General features: G+C 43.3%; 1 protein-coding gene across 1 annotated transcript in view; it reads left to right on the top strand.

The window, feature by feature from the left end:
* Lhfpl6 (LHFPL tetraspan subfamily member 6) overlaps positions 1 to 26,034 on the top strand; it is a 203,014-nt gene that overhangs the window by 147,347 nt on the left and 29,633 nt on the right. Inside the window, exon 3 of the mRNA XM_052180532.1 lies at positions 23,557 to 23,655. Coding sequence (XP_052036492.1) covers positions 23,557 to 23,655 — 99 coding nt within the window. The remainder of the gene's footprint in view (positions 1 to 23,556; positions 23,656 to 26,034) is intronic.

Raw genomic sequence — 26,034 nt, 5'->3', positions numbered from 1 at the left:
ATTCTTCATCCAGCAGTTTGTGATGCTCTTATAGATGTGTTTATTGTTTATACATGAGGTCAGTGAGTGGCTGCTGCAGTCCACTTGGCTTAGCCTGCTGTCGAGGAAGAGGGCAGTGCAGAGCTGAGCACTGTGGCTGTGTGTCCCAGCCAGGTGCTGGCTGCCTGCAGTTCCCAGAAGAGAAAGTCCCCTTCTTTCTTCCCCAGGGAACATCTGATGCTAACTAAGAATCACTTTTTAAAAAAGTTAAACATCCATTAATTATTCAATAAATAAATAAACTTTGTAACCGTGATCATCCATGCATTAGGTTTTACTACAAATCATGGGCCTAAACGCACAACATACTGTGTGGGTGCAGCTCCTTGGTATAACGTAAAGTGAAGCAGCTTTTAAACAAACATTAATGATGTGGAGCTTGCTTTCAAGAATTCATTACATCTGCCTCCTCTGTGTGTCTTGGGTCTTTTTCTCAGTTACAGGTGCAACCTTTCTAAGGTCATGTTCCTTAGCAAATACCAAGTTTGGATGATGTGGTCCAGTCTGTCCAGTTTCCGGTTTCTGAGCTGTGTGGCGTTTGTTTCCTTTAGCACTTTACTTGGAGGTTAAGAAAAATTAGTGAAGCTATTTGTAGCTAAAAAAAATCTGCAGAATGGAAAACTGCTTGCGGTTGGTAAATGCCTCAGCCAGTATCAGGGTGACTTCATGCAGGGGTGTGGCCAGAATAGGGGTCAGGGGAGGGACATAGTCAGGAAGCATTAGAGCCTCCAGGAATCCTTTCTCAGGCATTGAGAGGTTAGGAAAGTCTTTAACCACTTGGTTGGTATACAGCAGAAGAAAGGGAAAGGGCGGAATCTGTGGGGACCCAATTTTAATATGTGTATACCCCCAAATATATGCACATACATGCAACTGAAGTAGTGAAAAGAACCAGTTGAGAGCCTCACGTGTGAATAGAATTCGAAATTCTATTACTGGTAACAAGTTAGTCAGGCAGCCTGTGCCTCAAGGTCACCCTGGGTGGAAACACCGGGGTCTGTGTTAACCCAGGGGCTGCGGTCACTTGGCACCAGTGGCACCAGTGAGAGGCTTCTAATCTCTGAATTTACCTCTACACTGAGATCCACAGCTGATGTTCAGCCTCCCCTAGCAGACACGGACCTCAGTCACTTGTCTACACGATCACATTTATTTTTAAGGTGATTCATTTGCTTCCATAACAATGTAAGAGTAAAGCCACAGTACTTAAGGGAAAATATCCTATCTGGTCAAATACTTTTATATAAATGACTCTCCATGCCATCTTAAGTTTTGAGTATCTCCTCTGAGTGTTGTGATTAAATTTCAGGTGGGTAGCTGATGCTTTTATTCAGACATGAAATTTTTAGTTGAATTAAAAAGATGCTTACTTATTTGGATGTGGGGACTGACTCGATCCTCATTTAAATGCCTGCCCTTTCCAGTGGTACTGCTAAATCCCAGCCTTCTCAATAAAAACAGTTTTTTTTTTAATTTAAATGAGCTTATTGAAAAGTATTTTTATCATTCATTAATTTTAAACTCTAATTTGTTGTATTTATACAAATCACTTCTTTTTATAATAGGGTTTGTTTGAATTGAAGCTACTGAGGAGATTAGGAAATTGAACCCTAAGTGTAATACAGTTTGAAATGTATGAGGAATTGGGTAACATTTAAAAAATGTAGCCAGCTGTTGAACAGAGATCACCAAAAGGGAATTGTTAATACTTGCTACATTGCAAAAGAGGGTAATAACAATCTTGTAAGTTAGAATGTGAAACTTCATTTGAAAGCAACTCTTGGAAAGTTTTCACTGTACACAAAACCCCTGTATCTCCATTCTTCTCCGGCACAATTCTCCCTCAGATGGCGCTTTGTTGGTTGAAAAGAAAAGGCATCCAACCAGACAGCCCTGGCTGAAAAAGGCCGTCATGCTTTCGGAGGCACAGGGCTGACTGGGTGAAGTGGAGAAAACAGTGTGAATCACTTATTGTGGCTCCAGTCACCCAGTGACCACACAGAGTCATAAATCCACGCCAGTCACACCCACGAGGCTACTTTAATGTCACCCATTGACAAAAATCAGATGGACAATTTTTTTTTCCTTTGCTTTAATCGTATGAGCCCAGCCATTAAGTCAAAATTTCTCCTAAAGAAAGGGGGGCTGTTACTGCCCTCCAGCAACTCAGACTAATCTTGCATGTCCTTCATTAGTACCATTTCCCACATGCCTTCATTCACCCTGGAGCTCCCTAGAATTTATTCATTCTTCCTCTGATGTGGCCTGGGAACATGGGCTTAATTTGCTGCACCTGTTTGTGTTGGGCGACAGCTGCGCCTGAGAGCTTCCTTTGGACTGTTCTTGGTGTGTGTGCCTCTTAACACTGGCAGCTACGCTTCCCAGTCCTTACCCTCAATCTGGGTTCGGTGCCTGAAGCTTTCTCTCCATGCCAGATGCAGGCATGGTTGATAGGACAGACAGCCCAGAAAATGCTTGCCCGGGAGGGACTTGAGTGGAAGGTAAGCACAGGAAGAGAGTAAATATTTTCAAGTCCCTAAATCTGCCTCTCCAAGCAAGGACTGTGACTCAACAGGCTGGTCATTTAAACAGCATCTCAAATGCTTGATAGACTCCAGGCAAAGATGGAGGCTGAAACGGGAGCTATTTCTTTATGTGTACACACGTAAAGTGAATCTGCTTTGCTGACTCAGGGAAGCAAAAGGCCACGGACTTAGGCAAATACCGCATAAAGTTCAGGAAGATTTACTGAGAGCGAAATTAAATTCTGAGAGACAGGGGGCAGTTGATTCAGTTAGGAATACTGGCTACTCTTGCACAGGATCAGAGCTCCTTTTCCTGGCACCTACATGGTGGCTCACAGCCGTCCTTCATTCCAGTTCCAGATGATGCCCTCTTCTGGCTTCTGTGGGTGCAGAAAAACCCGAGTGACCCGGGTCCCCTTACTGCAAAAATTGCTATGAAATTGGTGCTCCTGGGCTTTATTGTATAATGGAAAAATCTTTAAAAATGTTTACATGTATTTATTCCTCTGTGTGTGTGTGTGTGTGTGTGTGTGTGTGTGTGTGAGAGAGAGAGAGAGAGAGAGAGAGAGAGAGAGAGAAATCCACAAACATGATGTGCCCCCCCCCATCCTACTTCACATGTGTAGAAGTCAGGGAAAATTTACAGGAGTCAGTTTTCTTCTACTGTGTGTGTGTGTGTGTGTGTGTGTATATGTGTGTGTGTGTGTGTGTGTGTGTGTGTGTGTGTGTGTGTGTTTCAAGGGTCAAACTGGAGTTGTCAGGCTTGTTAACAGTCATCTTTACCTACTGAGACATTTTATTGGCCCCCCAGGAAACCATTGAAAATAAAATACTCCATGCTTGACTCCCATCTCTGGAAGTTCTAACAGAATTTGCATGGAGCACACCTTGGGCAGTGGGGGTTTCATAAACTCTGAGATTCAGAGGTGTGGTGAGGTTTGAGAGCTGGTGCTGTACCCTGAAGAGTGAATTAGAATTGGCTTGGTGGGGAATGCCGAGGCAAGATGGCAGTCCCCTTAAAGTTGAAGGGATTATGCCCCAGGATGAGGGAAGGTTCTGTTGCATCAGAATAGAAAATGCAGCTGTTCTGCTGGCCTAAACTGAACTATGGTGCCATGAGCAACACTTTAAGAAACGTAAAGGAGTTAGAGAAATTGACTCTATAATCAGCTGGCTAGCAGGTGGCAAAACATTCACATTTCAAACAAATTCTATCACATGCTTATGTAATTGCAGCCCATACCGAAACAAGCACAGAGCAGTCCTTGCAGTCTGCCTATCTAGTGATGCAAAGGCATCAGCTTTCTGCATGTGTAGGTATGGCAACCTTTCCCTGTAAGAGGTTCAGTTGAGGTAAAAGCAGCAGAATTCACCAGGCAGAGTCCAAGTCTTCTATTTGCCAATAAAAACCAGAAATCATTCCAAACCCATGGCTGGGCCCACATCCAACTGGGCATCAAGTACAAACACCGTTTCTCTAAGAAGGATATAGGACACAGAACTTGCTGGCTTTTTACACTCTCAGATAATGGAGGGGTATTTCTAAAAGTTTACTCATGCAGATATTTTGCAGACCCTAAGTGCACCCCCCAATGAGATCCTGGCTTTGCAATTATCATGCTAGTTAACAAAACATGACTTTCACCAATGAAACCTCGTTGTTGATGTTTATTTGCTACTGGCCAAGTTTCTGCTCTCGACTGATACATAGAGAAGGAAGAGCTTGCTGTCACTGCTCTGGAGTGTGATTTTGGCTGTGACCTTCATACCCTGGCTTGGCAACCTTTGTGATAGCTTGAGGACTCTGGGCAATACCGTTTAGACCAACTGGTCCATGCACAGTGTCCCATAGATTATTCTGATGGTATTTAAATACCAGACTTCGTTTCTAGGAAATAATGGGTATCTATGAGCTTAGAAAGATTTGAAAGGACACAAGGATAACATTCTTGGGTGATGGAGATTGGCTTCCTTCCTGTCTCTATAAGGAGACTAGATAAGGACATGGGGGAGGATAGGGAGGGACCGCTTGGCTGTTCCTTGGCAAGCCTGCCCAATGCCTTCATTGTTTAGTGCTCTGGTGACCCACATTGCCATCTGAGAAAAGCTGCTTCTGCTATTTCTCACATAATGTGTTGAATGCTAGTTTCCCTTATCATTCAATACCTGGAGATTTAAATGCCAGTCTGAACATTCTTGATGTAGTTATTAAATTATCTCGCTATGTGTCAGGGCCTTTGTATATCTTGCTGGGGAATTCCTTCCTGGGGCCTTTGGCTCACTGCTTTTCGTTACCGAGGTCCCATCTTTGATCAGGAGAAAATCAAAGTGAGGATTTGCTTGCTGTGGGAAATGCAGCCCTCACCTCTGCGGGCTGGGAGCTGCTTTCTTGCAGCCGGTTCAAAAGACAAGGCAGGGATTTTTGAGATCTGTGTTTTATTTCTTTTTGATATTGCAGCTTTGGGCACTGGCGACACCTATTCGGAACTCTCCGTAGCAGAGATATTCTCCCACTCCAAGTAGGCCTCTGCTTTTGTTGCCAAAGGATGGTTCCTCATGCCTTCTTGCAGATCAGTTTTGAGGCTGTTTTTTTCCCATGAGTCAGCATTTTCAATCTCCTTTGCATTACAGACAGGCTAATCCTGGTGCCTACCATTCTGTCAATAGAATCCCATGGGCTGCACATGACATTTAAAATGCTCTACCTGCTCTATTTTAAGAGGAAAATGAAGCTAAGTTTAATAACAATTGGTAACACAAGATATTCAAAATGTCATTTTAACCTATAATTAATATTTAAAAGATTGTTTGTATTTTACATTCTTTTTCCATATCTCCTTCCATACTGAATTGGTAGTATCCTTCAAAATAACAGTAACAGAGTGGTTTTGGTCGCTATAAAGTGTGTAACTCTAACATCTTAAATTTCATACTCTCACGATTTGGGTTAATTGTTTAATTAACCAAAAGGACATAAAAATGAAAAGTAGACCAGTCGCTTCTCATGGCCACCATCTCAGCGAGCCAGGAAGATGCAAGAACGGCCAAGCAGTGAAGGCCAGGGTAGCCAGAGGAGAAGGCTCTGCATTCGACACACCCAAGCTTGCAGGCCTGGGCACAGCTCAGCATATGGTACACTGAAGCTCACAGATCTTCACATCGCTGGCCTTCTGCTTCATCGTCGTCAGTCTGCTCCCAACTACCCCAGGGAGCAGATGCAGATGGAACCTGACTGCTCCACAGCCTTATTCAATCCAGCCAAAAGGGACAGCGAAGTCGCCCTGGTCTCGGTGGATTCCCTCATTGATACCATCACGTAACTGGAGTGTGAACTGTACCAGGAAGGGCCGGGCAAACAAATGGCGCTTGCCTTCTTCCTGTCTAGCCTCTGCTCTTGTCGTGTGTGAGAGAGGCTCTGGAGAGCAGTTCTGCAGCCTGGCCACACATACCCAAAAGTCCAAGCCAATGATGTAAACTTAACGTAGGGCAAGGGGGCTTTCCAAAATTCCAGCTACCTGCATGGGTTTTTGATAACAGTTTGCAATGGCTTTATCGCCCCTCCCAGCTTTGTCTTTTTACTACTAATCACTTTCTTCTTGTAGTAAATGCTAATGAAGTCATTATTCTTGTTGTTGTCAAGCATCATGCTTAACCAAAGAAATTAAATTTAATTCTCCTCTGGTCCCTTCAGGTCATTTTGAAGATAAATAAATGTATGCATACATACATACACATGTCCATGTATGCATTTATGTATAAAGCATTTAGATTATTTCTGTAATGTCAATGTCAACAGGATGGCTAAAAATTATACATAAAATGGTTAGTTGCTGATGTGAACGTGAATAGCACAGTAAACCAGACTGAGTGTTAATTTTTTTGGCTTACAAAAACTTCTTTGTGCTGAAATTTTGAAAGGCCATTGCTGGAATTCTTATAGTTACTGAGTAACCACAAGGTTTTACTTTTTTTTGTTTTGTTTTGTTTTGTTTTGTTTTGTTTTTTTGAGTTCTGGCACCCATTGTTGGATCTAGGGAGAGGAGGCTGGCCACAGACACAGTAGATGGCTCTAAAAATGACTGGGCTGGACGCAAGTACCACCTGTTCGCACCGCCATTCATCCTAGAATTCACACTTCCGCTTTATGGTGGTGCCAATCACTGGTAGAGAACTTCCCTAGCATGTCTGAGGTCCTCGGCTTGATCCCCAGTGCCACCACCACCACGATCGCCTCCACCATCACCACCATCACCACCACCACTACCAACAACAACAACGCCACCACCACTACAACAAAGAAAAAGTTTTTTTTCCTGTATTAGGAGGTAGTGGCACTTAGAAAAGTCAATCACTGGAAAGTATTTAGGAGGGTAAACCAGCGCTATTAAGGTTTCCAAGCCTGGTGAGATGTGTCAGTCATAGTCATCTCAAAGGCAAGCCAGCAAACACGGAAGTGCTTTCTTCTTGTTCTGCTTGTAGCAGAAGAACACTAAGCCTGAGGTAAGGAGAAGCACCCGGTTGGTAACAGTCCTTGCTGTTCAATAAATGCAAGGAAGAGCCTCTAAGTTCAGACCTAGAGCACTAATTTCCACCATCATCAGTTAGGACCAGAGTCATCCCTTCTGCTTCTTTACAACTGGTTCCATTAACACAACTCTCAGAGGGCAAACCAGTGAGATGTGATCCGAAGGCAGGATATATATATATACTATAGATGGAACATATGTAATATAGAACATATAATAGAATATATAGAATATAGATAGAATATTCTATATATTATATAAAATATATTATAGTAAATTATACATGTATTGTATACAAGCATGCATACGTACATATGGAGTGTCTGCTGAGATACTGAGAATCCCCCCTCTATCTTTAAAAGCATTTTTATGCCACTTCAGAGTAAGCAGGGCCTTTCTGAGGAAACCCAGTGTCCCCCAGAGGAGTTGATGGAGAGGTGTCTTCTGTCAATGAGGAGCTCCCAGGAGCAGTTCAATGAAAACGTGAATTCCAACATCACAAATGCAGATGTGCACCGAGAAAGGACCTCGACAGTCAGGAATGCAGCCACTGGCCAAACCTTGAGGTGCCAGCAGCAAGAGGGATGGATGACCTTACGCCTCCGCCATGGATGGCTTGCAAGGATTAATTAAGTAAAAGTCTGTAAATTTCTTGAAGCTCTTCGGAGAAAAGAGCCATTTAAATATAAATTATGACTACCCGGCTTCCATCTCACGTCAGGCATGCATGGTTAGCCGTGTCTCGTGGGTAAATTATGCTGCTTCCGGCTTATCAAGGTGAGCATCAAAGGCAGCTCGACCTTCCGTCTCTGACCCGGTCGGTGGTAAGGAGATTTACGCCATCGCGTGGCCTTTGAGGACAGGCCCACCTCTTTGAGCTGTGTTTAGAGAAATCAGAGCTTCCATGTGTGCCTCTTGCTGCAGATGTTTGCTTTGAGGGTGGGTGGGGACGGAGGTGCAGAACAAACAGTCAACTTAGACAATGAGGTTCCCTTTTTTAAAAGAAAAAAAAAATCTTTCAATTCATGGTGTTTTAACTTTTTGCTTAAGGGATAAAATGCATCAAGAAATGAGAGAAAAATATGTCTTCAAGCAACTGTTTAAGTTTCTTGAGGCTTTTATAAGACAGGATTACCAACTGTGTGGCCCAAAACTGGAAATGAACTCTCTCAAAGTCTCAAGGGGAAAAAAAATAGGTGCCGGAAGAAGCGTCTAGAAATGAGCTGGTTCTTGCTTCCTCCATGGATTCCCCCTTCTGCAGACTCCGTCTTATCACATGGCTGCCTTAGCATAAGCAAATTAGCCATGCTGTGCCAAGGGCCCATCTCCCTCCAGTCATCTTAACGAATGACACCCATGGTAACCCAGGACTCCCTGCTCAGTCCAACCACTGAGTGTTCTTCAGACACCTTCCCTAGTCTCTCCAACGGGGGCAGCTCTTTCTCTTGGCTCCTTTCTCTAGGTGAGAAGAGAAACACACATCGCGTGTTGAGGACTGAACCCAGGGCCTCTCGGTCAAGGACTGCAACCTCCAGTCTTGATCCTCCACCGCTTACTCTCCACCTTCTAACACTCACATAGGGCTAGAGGGAATGGAGATCCCAGCCATGCTGTTTGCTGGGTGGCAGCAGACAGGTCTGCCAGCAAACCGTCCACTTCAGTACAGCCTCACTGGAGTTCTTTGCCACATTCCTCCAGCGATGCAGCCCTTCGGGACACTGCCCAAGATCCTGAGGGGGGGAAATGCAAACTCACTTATCAATCACTGGGAGGTAAAAAGAAGAATGGTATCATCCATAGTCTTAGATGCTGGAGGAGGAGGCCACAGAAGAACTCCCTGCCCCGGGAGAGTCCTCACAATAACTCCTTAAAACGAGGCTTTAAATGCCCTCCGCTGATCCATATTTTTAGAAAATTGTTTTGACGCAGCCTGCTTGTCTGTAATATCACTGCCAGAAATGGGAATGAGAGGGAGATAAACACACAGCTGCGATCTCTCTTTTTATGCCTCTCATGAAGCCCTGTGTAGTACGCATCTCGCTTGACAGCCTGTGATTAGCAGCTTAGACTAAGGGGAAGGTGTATTTCTCTCAGGTGCTGTCCTCTACTGTGGTGTAAGCCAGGGATGTGCCACTGAGGACAGCTCCCCCGGAGGGAGAGAGCCTAGGCCGACTCACCTTGCTATGGCTGGAAGAGTGCTCTCTTGGCAACCCTGTGATGGGGTGTTGGCTGGCTGGTGTGGGCATGAGGAAGTCTGGGTCGTCTTTAGGGTGGCCATGAGCGACTCTCAAACCTCTTTAACCTCATGTGGCCTGTTCCAGTCTTCTCAGGAACTTGTTTCCTTTCTCCGTGACATTGTAGCATCACAAAAACTCAAGCTTTAGGCAAAGAATATGAGTTTCTTTGGCTTTGGATGCTTTTCACTGTTGCTGCTCTTGTGTTTTGATTTTTACTTTCTGTGACTTGGGGCTGCCATTTGATCTCCTCAAGATGTAGCTTGGCTTCCTTCTGATGACGCTGAGTGATATATATACTTAGAGAAAAGTGGGTGTGGTGTCCATACACAAAGAAAGCCTAGGGTGACCCTGAAATATCTCACTGGGGTATCAAATTTAACATTTGAGGAAAATATTCTTTATATATATTTTTTTAAAAAGATTTTTCTATGGCATGAGATAGAAATTTCCACAATGATTTCCCAATAAACACAAGAAAAATAAATGGTCCATTCTCTTTTTCTTTAGGAATATTTTTATGGTAAATTTAAAAGAGAACCATTATGTCATTTCGAGGATTCCTTTCAGCCCTTTCATTGGGGAATTTAATCCCCAAACTGTGAACTGTCTATCACGAGCTCCACTGTGCACCCCTAGAATCTATATGTTGTGGTTCTAATTCTCTATGTTGGGATATGTCCCTATTTAGACAAAAGCTCATAAAATGGTGGTTTAAAGAAAGCGAAGGCAGTAAGTTGAGACCTGAGCCAGCTGATGCTTTTGCAAGAGGAAATTTCGGCCTATGCGTGTGGGAAGCCATGAGAGGGCACGGCAAGGCGCTACCACAGAGCCAGGCCCCGGAAGCCAAGCCTGTCTACACGGCAAGGCGCTACCCCAGAGCCAGGCCCCGGAAACCAAGCCTGTCTACACGGCAAGGCGCTACCACAGAGCCGGGCCCCGGAAACCAAGCCTCCATGAGAGGGCACGGCAAGGTGCTACCCGAGAGCCAGGCCCCGGAAGCCATGAGAGGGCACGGCAAGGCGCTACCCCAGAGCCAGGCCCCGGAAACCAAGCCTGTCTACATTTTCATTTCCAACTTTCTGTGTTTAGAATTATAAAAAAATAATTTTCTGTCTTTGAAGTCATCCAGTCTGTAGTAATTTGCTACAGGCACTTTAATAGATACTACAGTGTTCCTGGGCCTACGAAGTGCCAGGCGAAACCCGCTCATTCTCCAGTGGGCACTGTCCGCTCTCGGCGAAAATTAATTGGAGTGATTCTTAATATATGTTTTATATTGTGGTTGTTAATAGGACTTATTCAACCTTGAACTGGGATGATCTGACATTAGTTTCCTTCCTTTTTGATGTATACATATGTTACATGTAAGTATACTTTATATATATATATATATATATATATATATATGTGTGTGTGTGTGTGTGTGTGTGTGTGTGTGTGTATGTGTATATATAGATATATATATTGGATATATATAGATATATACATTCATAAGATATATTACACAGACAAAAATATGAATAAGAGATAGACTCAAGGTTCAAGCCATGATATATAAATATATCATATGTATGTGTATATATGTAGATAAATATATCTTATGGATACATGGCATATATGTATATATATCCATAAAGTATATATCACATATATCCACAAGATATATTTATATGTCATGGTTTAAACCTTGAGTCTCTATCTATTCCGGTTTTCATCTGGGTAAAGTTCATATTTAGATATTTAGATCTTTAGGCTTTTGATTCTGGGCCTGGAAAGATGGCTCAGCAACTAAGAGCACTGGATGCTCTTGCAGAGGATTTGAGTTCAGTTCCCAGCACCCATGTGACAGCTCACAATCATCTGTAACTCCAGGTCCGGGGAATATGCTGCCCTCTTCTGGCCTCCATGATATTCATGCAGGTAATTACTATTACATGTAAAATAAAAAGAAATAATTTTAAAAGGATAATTCTGATTGTTTCTTCTACCCATTCTTCCATTCAAGCCCAGAATTTGGTCTTTTCAAAGTTCGTTCCTAGCATTATTTCAATATGCTATTTATGATATTTTTTTTAAAATTATGAGTAACTTCATTGTAACTGCCTGTCTCTGAATATAAAATATATATTTTTGTTCTTCACTGTGATCTACTTGGAAGACACGCTAATATGTACATTAACATATAATATGTATTTTATATTCAAATGTTTAAAAATCACCAAAGGCAATATGTTAGCTAGGAAAAATTCAGTTAAAGTCTTAAAACTTGAACCCAGTAGAAACAAAATTCTCAAATAACTTTCAAAACGTACTTGGGACTGATTGTGAAACCACAGATGGGAAGCAGAGATCGGTTGTTTCCCTTGTCACTTCAGGGGGAAGGAGAGCCGAGAGGGAAGCCATCACAGAGGTCCTGAAAGAAACTCCTTCCCAGTCGCTGTCAGCTATTCCAGATGGCTGAGCGGGGCTTCAGTGGAATTTATAGTATTTTAAAGGGACCTGAGGAAAACAGATGGGCTTCTTACTCTGAAGTCTCACAGAGTAGAAAGAAGAAATCTTTCTCTCTGTGTCTGTCTCTTTGTCTCTTTCTCTTTTTCTCTGTCTTTTTCTCTGTCTCTCTGTTTCTCTCTCTCTCTCTCTCTCTCTCTCTCTCTCTCTCTCTCTCTCTCTCTCTCTCTCTCTGTGTGTGTGTGTGTGTGTGTGTGTGTGTGTATGTTTAAAGTCTTTGAATATGTTGCCCACCTGTGTGCATGACTATTGCTACTCATCAATAATGTTATTAGATGCTCAGATTTTCTAATACTTCACTGGTAAAAGGGTAGTTTATAAGTAATGTTAATTCAAAATTCAGTTGAAGCCTGTTGTAAGCAGTGTGTGTGTGTGTGTGTGTGTGTGTGTGTGTAATAAGGTTTGTTAGCTGTTTCTTCCTGTGGTATCTGAGATATTTTTCCCTGCCTTTTAATTCTTTAATTAGTGGGGAAAATGAACTTGATCAAGACCTGAAGGCTGTAACACTTCAGCACTTGCTGTGTGAGTTCGGGTTGTTTGCGAGGTGAGAGTTTTGTTCTTCAGGCTCAGCAGTATGTCAAAATAAGCTCCTGCCATTGAATTCAGACTACCGGGCTGCTGGCCTGAGAGTCCTGGAGATCTGGCACTCCTTTAGTAGATTCTTCTACTTCAGTTCTCTGCAGTCTTCAGGAATTTCATGCTGTTAGGATATCAGTGCTAGGGAGAGGACATTGGTAAAACACTGTGTGGCATGCACAAGGCCCAGGGCTCAGTCACTATCACGGAAAGGAAATGATCCTGGAAAGGGATGTGTTCTCCTCTGTGGGTCCTCTCCCCATGTGCCTGTACTGAGAGAAGCCTTGTGTGAACGTGACAGACCACAGCCATGGTACACCAATTATGTGCTGTGCTATCGTGTACATTACAAGCTATCCACGTAGCCTTATTCACAATAGCACTGACAGTATTCTGAAGCTCAAGGGATCAACAGGCCTAAGCCAGATCCTGGCGACACCCTGACTCCCTGACCCCAAAGCTAACTGCCCTCCCTGTACCATAAGTAGTCAGCGCAGGACTTCATTTGAGGTAAAATCTGGCTATCCTCCTCCTTCAGTCATTTTCAGTAATAGCTGATGCAGTAATGTTTTCTGCAGCTACATAACATTCAGTCTAGGTATAAGTCTCTCTGGTGCACATTCCCGCTTCCCTTTTGTTCCCATGGAACATGGATGCTCAAATCTCTCTGGTTCCCAAGCCAGCCAGCCCTTCCCAGAGATCACCAGTCCTTGGGTCCTCTGTGCATTATCAAGACAAGGTGCTTTGTGTGTTCTGCTTAGAGCTTCTAGGTCTTAGCCTATCTCCGTTTAAACAGGACACAACTCCTAAATCTGCCCCAGTTCTTGCAAGAGGCAATGTGATAAAAACCTGTTCTCCAGAGACAGTCTATGCACTGATTAGCCCTTGATCTCACCACTGAGATCCCTGGTGTCAGTTAGCCCAGGGATCCTGGGAAGATTCCCGAGGACTGCATCAAAGTGCTTCCCACGCTCAGAGCTGGGCCCAGTGAACTGGTTGTTTATCAGGAATCAAAGCAAAGATCTGGAAGCCTGGCAGGCTGGGAGGTGGCTGGGGAGAGCATTCCATTTCAGGATGCTGAGTTGTGCTGTCTGCGAGACCAGATACATGGTGCTAACTGCCCTTGAATCCCAGCATTTTACAGACCTGTCCTGTAAAACAATGTACCCTGAAGGTAGAACACTTCTCTGTCACGTAACCACTGTTCTATAAATACGTGCTCCTAGCATTCCTTCCACTTTGTTAGAATATCATGAGATAGCAGCTGAATGTCTTAGACTGTGCTGGGGCTTTAGATACGTTTTATCTAACCCTCTCAATGACTCTTTAAGAGGCAGTGGTATATCCATTTTACAAAGAAACTTCTAGAGCTCCAGTTTAAGACTTGCTAGGCCAGTATCTAAGAAGCAGCAAACCAAATATTTGAATGCAAGGTTGCCAGGCTCCAAAACTCTCATCCCAACAGTTTTCCACTGGAAAATTTTTCTGCGGCTGGGCACACACTTATTGAGTGTTGTTGGAAACGATCCGGCATTTTCCAAGCAAGGAGAGAATGAGCCAGAGTTTGCAGTGTACTTAAGAGTTCAGCTTTTTATTTTTGTTTAATTTCTGAAAGGATATTGTTGGAGCCTAGCCCTGTTTTTTTTTTTTAACTTGCATGCCTAATTGTGATGGTTATTTGAGTTTTTTAAATCATTTTAAGAATAATTTTATTTGCACAGAGCCACACAGGGATTCTTAAGGGAGAAGACTTGTACTTAAAAGCAAACTCTGCTGTCACTCTGGGCCTTCTGAAGTGTCTTGTGAACTCCCTTTGGGATTTCTGGGTCAGAGAGCTAAGGCAAGACATTTCTATTTTAGTGTGCCGGAGAGTCGTTTGGGAACTGTGAAAGGATTAGAAGTGCCCTTTCTTGAGATTTGTGCATAAATCATTTTCCAAAGTTGATGGCTCCCAGTTTCAGAGCCTTCTGGGCCAAAGAATAGAGAATAATGTATGGATAATGGCAAACATTTTGCATGCTGCAAGAGGGCAGTGTATGAGAGATGACAAGAATTATATTAGTTGAGGCTCCATATCTACTATAGCAAATACTCCTTCCCCTATGCAGTCCTCCAAAAGGATGGATTTCCGGATCCATAGAGAATGGGAAAACAGGCTGTTAGGCAACCAGCAAACAGATAAACAAGTTCTAAAGACCTGCCAATCTGAGATCCACTATGGTCAGCGAGCAGATGTTGGCTGTGCATTTCTATCAACTCTTCTAAGAGTTTATACTATCATGTTAGACGGGGATGTAGCAATTCCCAACCACTAGAAAATGTTTCTATTGTGAAGACATGAACAAGCAGTAAAGTATCTTTGCCTTTGATGGGATTATATTATTATTTGTGTGTTCATTCACTTTAAACACATGAGCACCTGTAGCCACTAATAGAGAATCTAAAATCGACAGGTACCGACTGAAGAAGTGCTTGTGTTTCTCCAGCAGTAGCATGATTGCTATAGCTGCCCCCTTACAATACAGTTACAATACATTGTCATACTAAGCCACTATTGTATGCCATGATCCAAATGATACAGTTGTAGGCCCTTAATGTATTGCTAACAACCATGATGCACATTTACACACTGTGCTGAGACAGGAATTATTAGGTCTACTTTGTGCATTAAGATCTGAGCTCAAGAGAGGTCTAAGACTCATGGTCACATATCTAACTAGGGTGGTATCAGATTCAAATCTGAAAGAAAGTGCTTTAAAAGGCTTTAGCTGCTTTCTGTGGGTCCTAGGCAGTGGCCAGGGCCTCATCGGGGTCTGTTCCAGAGCAGCAAACCAGAAGCTGCCTTTAACCTAAATGATATGTGTGAGAACCATCTTTCCAGGTACCCCTAACCTGGAAAGCTGGTTCTCACACATATCACTCTGTATAGCATTGAAACTACTGTAACTCTGATTTTACTCCTGACACAATGGAATACCCTTGGGTCAATGAAAATAGCTGTCTCTTTTGTGAACATTGTCCAGAAACTTTACAGTAAAAGCCAGGAATCAGACGTGTCAAGACGCAGCCATACACCACCTTTGCTTCTGGCTATCCCTGTGGCAGGTGGCACTTAGGTAGCTCCACGTGCTCCAGCTCATCAGTTCTGCCGCTACTTGACTCGGGTAAATGGTGCCTCCTCTCAAAGGAAGGCAATAGAAAGAGAAATAGAAAGGAGCAACATGGAAAAGTGTCAGAGCGCTCACCCTCTGCTTGCACAGGAGGTTTGTCGGGCTATGAATGCTCCATTTACACTGAGCTATATGTGACTGACGAGACTTGGAGAGCAAGTGTCCAGGGCTCACTGTTGTAGGAATAATCCTGCTAGGGCCCTCTCTGTTCTTCCTTGGAAGAAGAGAGTCTTTGAGAGAAAAGGACACCGTCAGCGTCCTGCCCACTTACCACACTCTCCTGCCTGCAGGACAGATTTAGGGCTTCCAGTCAAGACCATTCACTGAAGCTTGAGATCAAGGACTGCGCTACTTCTTCACAAACAGCTTATTTAATCCTTGCCGATGCCCAAGGAGAAGCTCTTCCCTCATTTTGTAGATCCTGGAGAAGTGGCTGATGGAGCTGAGGCACTTGTAGCCCAGGGCTGGGAAGATGAAGCCTTTGCTTGCCTGACAAGTGTCACATGCAAATTGCAATGCCCTCCACACGTGCATCATCAGAAACAACTGTTTTTCTATGGACCAGCAGTTGCCTGGGACCCTGGAAAGAGAAAAGATGACAAGCCACTCACGGCTGAAATTAGCTTGGGAGGTTTCTCTGTGCGTTCATCCTGGTACCTGGCACACCGTATTTGTCTTTTGTGTCTTGTGTCACATGATCTGGAAAAGGAAAAGAAATGAGGATAGATGGACCATTTGGAAAAAGATTTTAAGAAGACCCAGAGTTGAAAGCCTCCTCCTGCGATTAGGTCAAACATGAGTGTCAGTGCAGAAATGAGCACATTTTCCTTTGTATTGCTGTACCGAGGTGTTACTCGTGATGACAAAGACCACTGGTCACTATGATGCCTGCAGGTACACTTACTGGACAGAGACTCTCTGTGTCCTAGAGTGCACACTGGGGTCAGTGGGACCCAATGAAGCAGGGATTGGCAGGTTTTGAAGGGCCTGCCCCTTGTCTGGGGCTGCAAGCTGCCAGCTGGCTAGGGCTCAGGGGCTATGGCACATACGGGTGTGGAGAGCATGACAGAGAGCACCTGGCTCTTTGGGGGGCTCTGGGGGATGGAGGATACTCAGGACACTGGGTGCATGTCCTGGAAACACTGCAGCACAGTTAGAAGTACAGATGTACTCTCATACGCTTTTGTATTAAATACAGGCAATTATATGTCATATTCCTTATTGTGAACTGTTGTATAATTTCCTCAGGCTTTTGAAAGTGACAAATAATAATGCTACAATGACTTGGTATTTAACAAATATTATGAATCGAATGCATTGAATGGAAGTAAGCCCATGGACAAGAGGTATAATACAGAAATAACTGCAATACAATATAGAACCACAAATAAACCTTAATGTATGCAGAAGTTCCTAGGAGGGTGAAACCAGTAGCTCACTGCTGGGCAGTGAGGGGAGGTTGAATGTTGATGTTTCTAGACCTAAACAGCATGATTTTCAGGACAGAGTTTGAGCATTGACCCAAGGAGTGAAAAATGTACCTGGCTCTGCATCAATGAAGATGTTCCAAAAAGATACTGTCTCTTCCAGTTTTCCCATCAACTATCAAAATCACAAACCCTAAAGAACTAGGAATTCTCCAGGACTCTGATGCTGGGAGAAACCAAAGGGGGAGAAGGAACTTTTCTCCCAGAAAGAGATTCCACGCTGTTCTAACAACTTGTCAAACTACCTTAAGGATGAGAGTGAAGCTCAGATCATGGTGGATCAGTGGTGGATGGGACCATACCTTGACCATGCCCTCTTCAATGGCTTGGAGTGGACTCATGTCCAAGCACTGAGATGATAGAAGATAGGAAAGAGCCCTGGACTGGGATTCCAGAGCTCTGCTATTAGCCTGAGATCTCTTTCCCTTGGACAAGCTTCTTACAGTCTCTGTGCCTCCGTTTCTGTTAAGTATTCAGAGGGCCATGGCTTATCAACCATGGGAGCCTAACCAACCCATCTTGCTATATACAACATCTAGTTTGGTATTAGCTACATTTGGGAGTGTCTGAAGTTACAGTACTAGAGCTCGCTGGCACTCCCTCTCCGAGGCTATTCATTCTGCCATGGTTTTCTAAAGGAGTCCTTATCTGCTGTGGAAATGGAGAGCATCTCCTGTACTAATTAGCATGTGGAGACTTTGAGATGGAAGCTTGCCAACCCATTCCAAAGGAAACGTCCAGATAGCTGGCTGAAAGATGGAGCAGCTTTGGTGAGAACAGTAAAGAAAACACTTTCCCTCGATGCTTGTCACACACAAAAAAGGAGATAAAGGGACTTAGGGACGGATGAAAGTATCCAAAAACCATAAAAGACAAGGTGATGGGAAAAATGGTGGGTGGGAAAAGTCACGCTTTAAAAAAAAAAAAGGTGGAAAAATGGCCCAATAGTCATGGAAAAGAAATGGGGTCACATACAAACTTTCAAGAGTAGCCTGGAAAAAAATAATAAAAATAAGGCTTTATGAGCTTAATGGGAGGACGCTATTCTTCCCACCTGGAGAGAGTAATTGGCAGTGGCTGACTGGACGCTTGTTTTTGTGTCCTTGGCAGGAGCAGAGTTGTTATGGTAATATTCCGGGCCAAGTGTTCAGTGCTGAGTTTGAATAGAAAGAGCTCAGCAGCAGGGAAAGTTCCCAGTCCTCGATTTGTTCTTGAACCTCTGAACTCTTCCCAGAGTTCGGAGACACAATTAGCATTATGGCGCTATCGCTGGCCTTTTACAGACACTGAAAAGGACCATGAGAAACCCCTGTAGGATTGTGTGGACAGAGGAGGTATCCATGCTGAGGAGCTCACGGGGCTAAAGAGTAGACTTCTACATTTTCTATTGAAGTTATTTTTTATTCTCTATCAATGAGTGTTTTGCCTCTGTGTGTATAGAATGTGCATAGAGACCAAAAGAGGGTATTAGATCCCCAGAACTGGAGTTGCAGATGGTTGTGAGACACATGTAGGTGCTGGGAACTGAGCCCAGGTCCTCTGCAAGGGCAACCGAGGGCGTTTGGCCACTGAGCCATCTCTTCAGCACGGAAAGTAGATTTCAACCTTTAACCAGCACCGCTAGGGAGTGTCTGGCTCTTTGCATTTATCAAAGGTCTTTTTTTCCCATTAACGTTGGCTTCTCTCGAAAGGTCAGTCCACAGATGTGGCTCCTAAAATATTTTAATTGTCCTTGAGCAGAGTGAGCCCCAAGCCCTACATTGCCATTGTATTATTCAAATGATTTGTTAAACTGCAGAATTATTCAGTCACTGAGGTTCCCCCCACCTCTCTCTCTCTCTCTCTCTCTCTCTCTCTCTCTCTCTCTCTCTCTCTCTCTCTCTCTCTCTCTCCATTTCTTTATTCTGTTTTAGGAGGCAGCATCTCTCTGCAGTCTACAGAATGACCTTATTTGGGACGTGTTGCCCCATCCCCAGCAAATGACAGTGATAGGGCTGGGTGAAAAGGGAAGACTTTGTGGACAATTTGTGACTTACACATGACCTGTTAAAAGTTACAGAGTCTCTGGGATGACAAAAATAGATGCCTTCCTAGTCCCAAGCGAGCCTGGCTGTCACCCCTCCCTGCATCTCGCCTCCATTAGCACTTCTGGAAGGCTGCTGCCCCGCCTCCTGGTGCCCTTCTCACTTTCCCTCCTGACTACACAGTTTTTTTTTTTCCAAAACATGTGATATTGTGACTTTTTTCATGATTTTTTTTTAATGTAGTGGCAAAGGAACTTGCTTATAATTAAGCCTGGATGGTAACAAGGTCTGTAAATACAGTGAGGAAAATCTTTACCAGTAATATTAAAGTTTGTAAGCTAGAGGTTCTACTGAACCATTTATTCCTGAGGAGCAAAATAAGCAGCCAGAACTATCAAAAACCTGTTGGGTCATTAAGATAGCACTTAAGCAAATACTTCAGTTGCGGCCCCATTTTGGCATAGAGTATAATGACCACACAGCTAAACCAGGAGATTCCACGTTGTGCTTTGGTTGGGCATTTCTACACCCCGGCCTGGGGTTCAGCAGAGTTATGCCAGCTGACCTGGATGGTGGCAGGTCTCTCCCATTTAAAAGGATGCTCTGTTTTCACATTGTGTGGCTTTTGTTTTACAGTGTGGTACATTCCATGGAGACCATAAACTGCTGGTTAACTGCAATCCACACCTTTAGGGCAATTAGTTGACATTTGAAGCATCTGCTCAGAAACCCCATTCCTAGAGAGGTTAATCAGTGTGTTAAATTCCCTAACACAAGAGGTCTCCACAGAGATGGTTAAAGGCTAACCTTTCTGAGATATAATATATATCACTATCTGTCCATCCCCGAGAACTTTAAAAATTAGTCCAAGCCTTATTCAAGTTGATGGTTAAACATATGTGTAGCTTGAGCAGTATAAGAAAATATATTAAAAAAATTGTATCATGTATCTTAGCTGAGTGAGGCATGAACCAGCCATGGACTCAGTCATACTAGGTAACTTTAGTAGAAATCCCATGGGTTTAATTTAAGTTTTGTAGGCCTGTTGGAAGGTCTAGGAAAGTGAAAGCCAGAGAAGTTGATTTGACAAATTCTGAAAATCAGAGGTCCAGGGATGAGAAGAACCTGATGTCCAACTATCATCTCTCGGTGACATGGACGGGGTGCCCCTCCCCAGACCTCAAGTCGCCTGTCTACAGAAGGGCTTATATCTCTGACTACAGGTGCCAGTGACAAATGACCAGTTTTTCCTGTCTCATCTTCTAATTCCCACGCGAGAACATCTCACTGAAACACTGTGACACAGAGCTCATGCTAGCAGGTCAGTGTAAAGAACAGATTTTAGAGTTAGAGTTCCTAGCCAATGGCTTTACCTGAGAAAAGAAACTCAATAGCTGGGTTGGCTTTAATTATTGCAAAGCAGGCCCAGAGCCTGCATATGCATCTGGTAAACCCTATGCCCTATTGAAGTATGTCCTTACATCTTAGAGCAGATCTCTCCAGTAGAGTTTTCTGAAGCTATGAAAATGGTCAATATTTGCACTGTGCAGTATAGCAGTCACTTGCCAGCCCACCCTTCTGTAATGAGACTGGCAGAAATGAAAAACATTCTAAAGTGGTGTCTGTGGCTCTCAGTCTATCTGACAATTGAAATAATAGACCCCAAAGAAATGGGAGTGCTCCCCATGAATCTGATGATGGAAAACAACGTCCCACCAGAGTGGGACCTTGTCTCCCAGAAAGGAAAAGAGATCTCACATGGTTCTAACAACATGTCAGACCCGCTTACAGGGTGAGGCTGAAGCCCAGACAAGGTTGGGTCAGTAGTGAGCAGGACACACTTTGACCAGGTCTGCTTAGTTGTGCATATACATGGCCTCCTATTTAAATTTGAGTCTCTCCTCAGGACCCCTAAGACTGGAACGAATTCTCAGATCTGTTAATCCCTCTTCCAGTGTGATCACATTGAATAAATCTCTCTCTTCTCTCTCTCTCTCTCTCTCTCTCTCTCTCTCTCTCTCTCTCTCTCTCTCTCTCTCTCTCTTTTGCTTTTCACTATTAATTTGGCTTTTTAAATTGGACTATTGGGAACAGGTGAGTGGACCTGGCTTGAGACACAGGTCATGACCCCAAATTCAATAACACTTCCACCAAATGGGAGATAGGTCCATATGTCCTAAAGTTTTCTGAGTCTTTGGTCTGATACTTCTATTACATTTTGAAATACTGATAAGGCTGAGAACTTGAGGGAGTTGCTAGGACCCTTCATTGTGAAGCAGAGTTGATTTCTTGACTGTTCTAGGTCCTCTCCTGCTAATTCAGACCATTGGTGTTCAGTCACAGATCCTAAAACTTGTGGCTACCAGTTAGCCCCAAGGTATCCACTTGCCTTCTGGAGATGTTCCCCAAAATCTTTAGACTGTTAGACTATAGGGCACCCTTTCTGTGGGCAGACAGTAGTAGATGACAAAATGCAGTCCACATAAATATAAACATAAAAATTCACATGCGTTACTGAACTCCACAGAACAATTAATTTTTAAATGTGAACATATGTTTGTAGTTGCTGTGTAAAATTCATGCACAGGGCTGGAATGTAGGATAGTGAAGGAAAGTTTGCCTAAAATTCACGCATGCGATATGAGTTTCCTATGTACAAAAGTATTGCTAATTTACATGGCTGAGTCTATGTTTCATGGTTTCACAAAGATGGCCCCAGATTTTGAGAAGGAACAGATTTTCAAGTGCTTTGCTCTTTAGGGAACTGCTGATCTCCTCCCTATGTGCACAGGAATACATATACTCCGTACATAGCTAAGCATGAGTCAGGTCCTTTATGTTCAGGGTACAAAGCCAGCTCTCATACAACAGGACAAGAAAGTACTTCTGGGACTTCATGATTAATAAATCAGAATAGTTCCTTCCAAATTAAACAAGGAACTATTGATGACTCACATGTTAACATTTAAAAAAAATTCACACTTGGACAAATTTTACCCCAAACATTTCTGTACTTAAAATTTACTCACAAAAATCTCAAAAAAGGGCATTACCTATCTAAAAAACGAAGTTTCATATGTTCTCGCATTGATTAATAAATACGCTGGGGATTCAATTTGCACAAACTTTGATATCCTCCTTAATTATCTTTTTATCTGATGGTGGGGAAACTGGCTTGGGAAATGTTTTCCCACTGGGAAAAGCCTGAGGAAGATGACCAGGGGAGCATTTGCCTGGTTAGCAAACCTTACCTTACTGCTTTGTGGGTGATGTTCCAGACAAAACATGGCGCCCATCACTGCGCTGCAGACAGGTCACACTGTGGCTGCTGATTTGTTCTGAGAATCCAGAAAGCTCAGATCAGACCCTCTAATCCTTTTATTATTTTCCTGTAGACTCGGGGACGGGCTGACAGGAGGGGTACCAGGGCAGGAAATGCATGTCACACTGTGGGGGCTGTCTCTCTTTATGGATTAGCTCAGTGTTGGTGGCAGGGTGTGGGGAGGGAGGCATGAGCAGTTCTGCCATGGACAGATGTTAGAGAAACAGACAGTGTACCCAGTGGGGGTAGAGCAGGGTAAACACTGGGCGGAGAGACAGGATTCTGTGTGTCAGTGTTAAGTCTCCTGTTATAGCATTTCTCCTCCATGTTACTGTATTAAAGTGTGTTCCCATGTGGGGGTGCTTCCACACTGAGGACTCCCATTCTCACCCATCACACAACTGTATGTCAGTGCTTCTGGGTTCTCCAGTGTGGGTTGTAGCTGATGACGATGCTCACTGGTGTGACTCGATCTTACCGTCAGATTAGCTTATAGAGTCTGATGGTGAAAATTTGAATCTCTTTCAGGCTCTTATAAGCCCATATGCAAAATTAAAGACTCACGGGAAGCAGTTAACGTAAACTGCTGCCAAGATAACTTGATTTATATTTGTTTTGCATGTATATGAAGATTTAGTCTTCCTTGTGTCTGCCTTCTAGATCATTCCTGAGCTGTGCGGGTGTTGGGTGAGTCTCAGCAGAGCAAGAACAGGCAGTGCAAGTTCACAGGTCAAGGGCCCTGGAAAATTTCACAACACTACAGCAATCTATGTTGATTTTTATATTGGAAACAGAAATTCCACTGAACGGCACAGTGTAACTTACTGAAGTTGCTTGTGCTTGAATTAGTTCTCCATGGGATTAATGGCGTTGGTTGGTTTTTTGCAAGTGTGATTGAAAGAAACTCTTTTTAGTTCCTTAACAAGACTCCGGAGGCTCTTAGTGCTCTTAAAGTTGGAAACAAACTGAGTTGTTACTGTTTTTATTCTTACTTTAAGCAGACTCAATATTGTTCTTGGATTCTAACTGACTTTACATTGCTTAAAGGAATTTAATGTGTTGTTTTCAAAGAGCAGGCGCTATAGCTCTGTCACTTCTGAACTTTGATGTGTAAGGCTTTCTGTTTTCTCTCTTCTTCACAGGCTTGTTGATTGGTGCTGGCTGTGCCCTCTACCCCTTGGGCTGGGACAGTGAGGAAGTCCGGCAGACTTGCGGCTACATCTCTGGCCAGTTTGACTTGGGTGAGTTCTTGTTATACTTCTTAGAAAGGGAGCTTATCTAGAAGGAAGACAGTCTGGGGCTATGTTTGGCATACACACACACATATACATACATACATATGCATGTATTACTTACATACATACTTACATAATGCATACGGACAAACATTTATCCATTTGTTTATTGAAGAGTCATTGATACCCTACTGTTTGCCAGCACTATGGTTTATATTGCAGATTCTAAGAAATGGCCTTGCTCTCATGAGCTTGTATATCCTCTGGTTAATTTGCTCAAAATTATATATTTATCACTCATTATTCAAGCTGAAAATATCTCTGGGAAATTCACAGGCAAACATAGCAATCAAGGAAATAACAATGAGGGTAAAGTTTCTCCCTGGGATGTGGAACACTTTGTGAAAGGAGAGAAGAGGGGCTGGAGAGATGGCTCAGCGGTTAAGAGCACTGGCTGTTCTACCAGAGGTCCTGGGTTCAATTCCTAGCAACCACATGGTGGCTCACGACCATCTGTAATGGAATCATATGCCCCCTTCTGGCACTCAAGTATACATGCAGGTAGAGCTCTTGTATACATAAAATAAAATGAATCTTAAAAAGAAAAGAAAAGAAAAGGGAAAAGGGAAAAGGGAAAAGGGAAAGAAAAGAAAATAGAGGGAGAAGAGAGCTGCCCAGGGTCCTGAGCACAGAACACATGGATACCAGCAGTGGATGGAAGCTCCTGGCTGCAGGGCCCGTGTGGCTTTGCTTGTCTGTGAGCTAATGAAGAAGTTCAGGTGTTTCCACTTGTAGCTAAGTGCATGCTACTTGCTCTGCAGACTCCAGGATTCCTAATGGTGTGCATGCTACATAGTATTCACGATTTTAATTTGTGGCAAATAGGGACTGCTTTATTCAGTCAATAAATGTATGCTGATCTAACCACCCCCTATTTCTTTTCAATTGAGAAAATAAGTTTATTTCACTTCCCATTGCTTTAAGGTGTGCTCTAATGAAGTGTTTGATTGAATATGTGTTGTCTCTACTTAATTAAGTTTCTTGGAAGTGTTTTCTGGAATTGGAGTTAATAGAGGAAAGAATGAGGCCTTTAAAAACTGAGTTCATGACTCAGACCCATATAGCAAAAGGTAGATTAATAGGGAAAAGCATGTAAATGTATTTAAAATAAGTTTTACGGGGCCTTTGCTCTGATGAGAAGGTAAAGACATTGTGTAGATGCTAAACCCATGGTTTCCTGTGCAGGTTGAATGAGTACTCAGAGCTGTGATTGGACAGCTGTGTGGGGTGTGAGCCAATAGTAATAGCAAGGGCGTATGTCCGCCTCCCTCTCTGTGTGTCTGCACTGAAGAGATACCCTTCCGGTGCAGACACTGCGGCTCTTATGCCCCGCCTGGAGGGAGTTCACTGTCGTCCTAGGTTTCATGACCTGTCTCTGGGGAGAGGGCTCAGGCAGGTCAGAGTGTCTTTCCCCGATTCTGATCTTCTTCCAAAACCCAAGGTGTCTTATCCAGGGCAGATGTGCTTCTGTGACTGCCAAGAGCAGCCAGTCTGTTCCCTCTGCCACACGGACCAGAGGCTGCCATCCCTATCACATGCAATTACTATCCTAGACATCTACCGCTCACATAAGGCATTCGATTCCAAGAAGAACAATTCTGAGAGAAATGACCTTTTCTCACTCTGAGAGAGTGGTTTTTTAGTATATCCCAAATCAGTAGTTTTGAATTTTTGTTTTATGTTATAATGGTGATGACTATTTCTGTTAATACAATGTGCTGCATAGCTAAACAGTGTTTAAAGAAAATAAGTGAATAATGAAAAAAGTGAGAGTGTGAAAATGAAGTGGCTTTTCTTTGGCTTACTGGATGCCAGTCACCTTGCTCTCCTCAGAGGGACACTGGCTCTCTCAGTAGAAAGCAGTGTGCTCCTAATATGCATAGATTCCTCAGGAATATCCTCTCTGCTCTTCCAGTACAAGCTTGCCCGAGTTTGGACTACTTTTGCATACTATGTCCAGAGGAAATACTTTAAGATGTTGCTTGGCTTTTCCTTTCTCTGGTGTTTGAAGCATTCCTAGCTGCTTAACACAGGCCCCAACTTGACCGGAATCCTGTCCTCCGATGACCTGTTGCTGTGATTGATGCATTGTTGAATTAATTAGCAGAGTGTAAGGAGACTTGCTGGACCCCACTATCCTGTGCTTTATCAACACTGCACATCAAAAACAAAAACAACAAAAAATGAATGCCCAATTAAAACAAAATTGAATGTCCTTTTCACTGTTTATTTTTTGTTTATAATAATTTCTCAAGATTTATTTTTAGTTTATGTATATAAGTAAAAATGTTGCCTTGGTGCATGACTATGTGCCAATGTGCCTGC

Source organism: Apodemus sylvaticus, chromosome 4 (assembly GCF_947179515.1).
Source record: "Apodemus sylvaticus chromosome 4, mApoSyl1.1, whole genome shotgun sequence".
Classification (NCBI taxonomy): domain Eukaryota; kingdom Metazoa; phylum Chordata; class Mammalia; order Rodentia; family Muridae; genus Apodemus; species Apodemus sylvaticus.
Note: the sequence above shows the minus strand (reverse complement) of the source record. Positions and strands in the feature narration are given on the sequence as shown.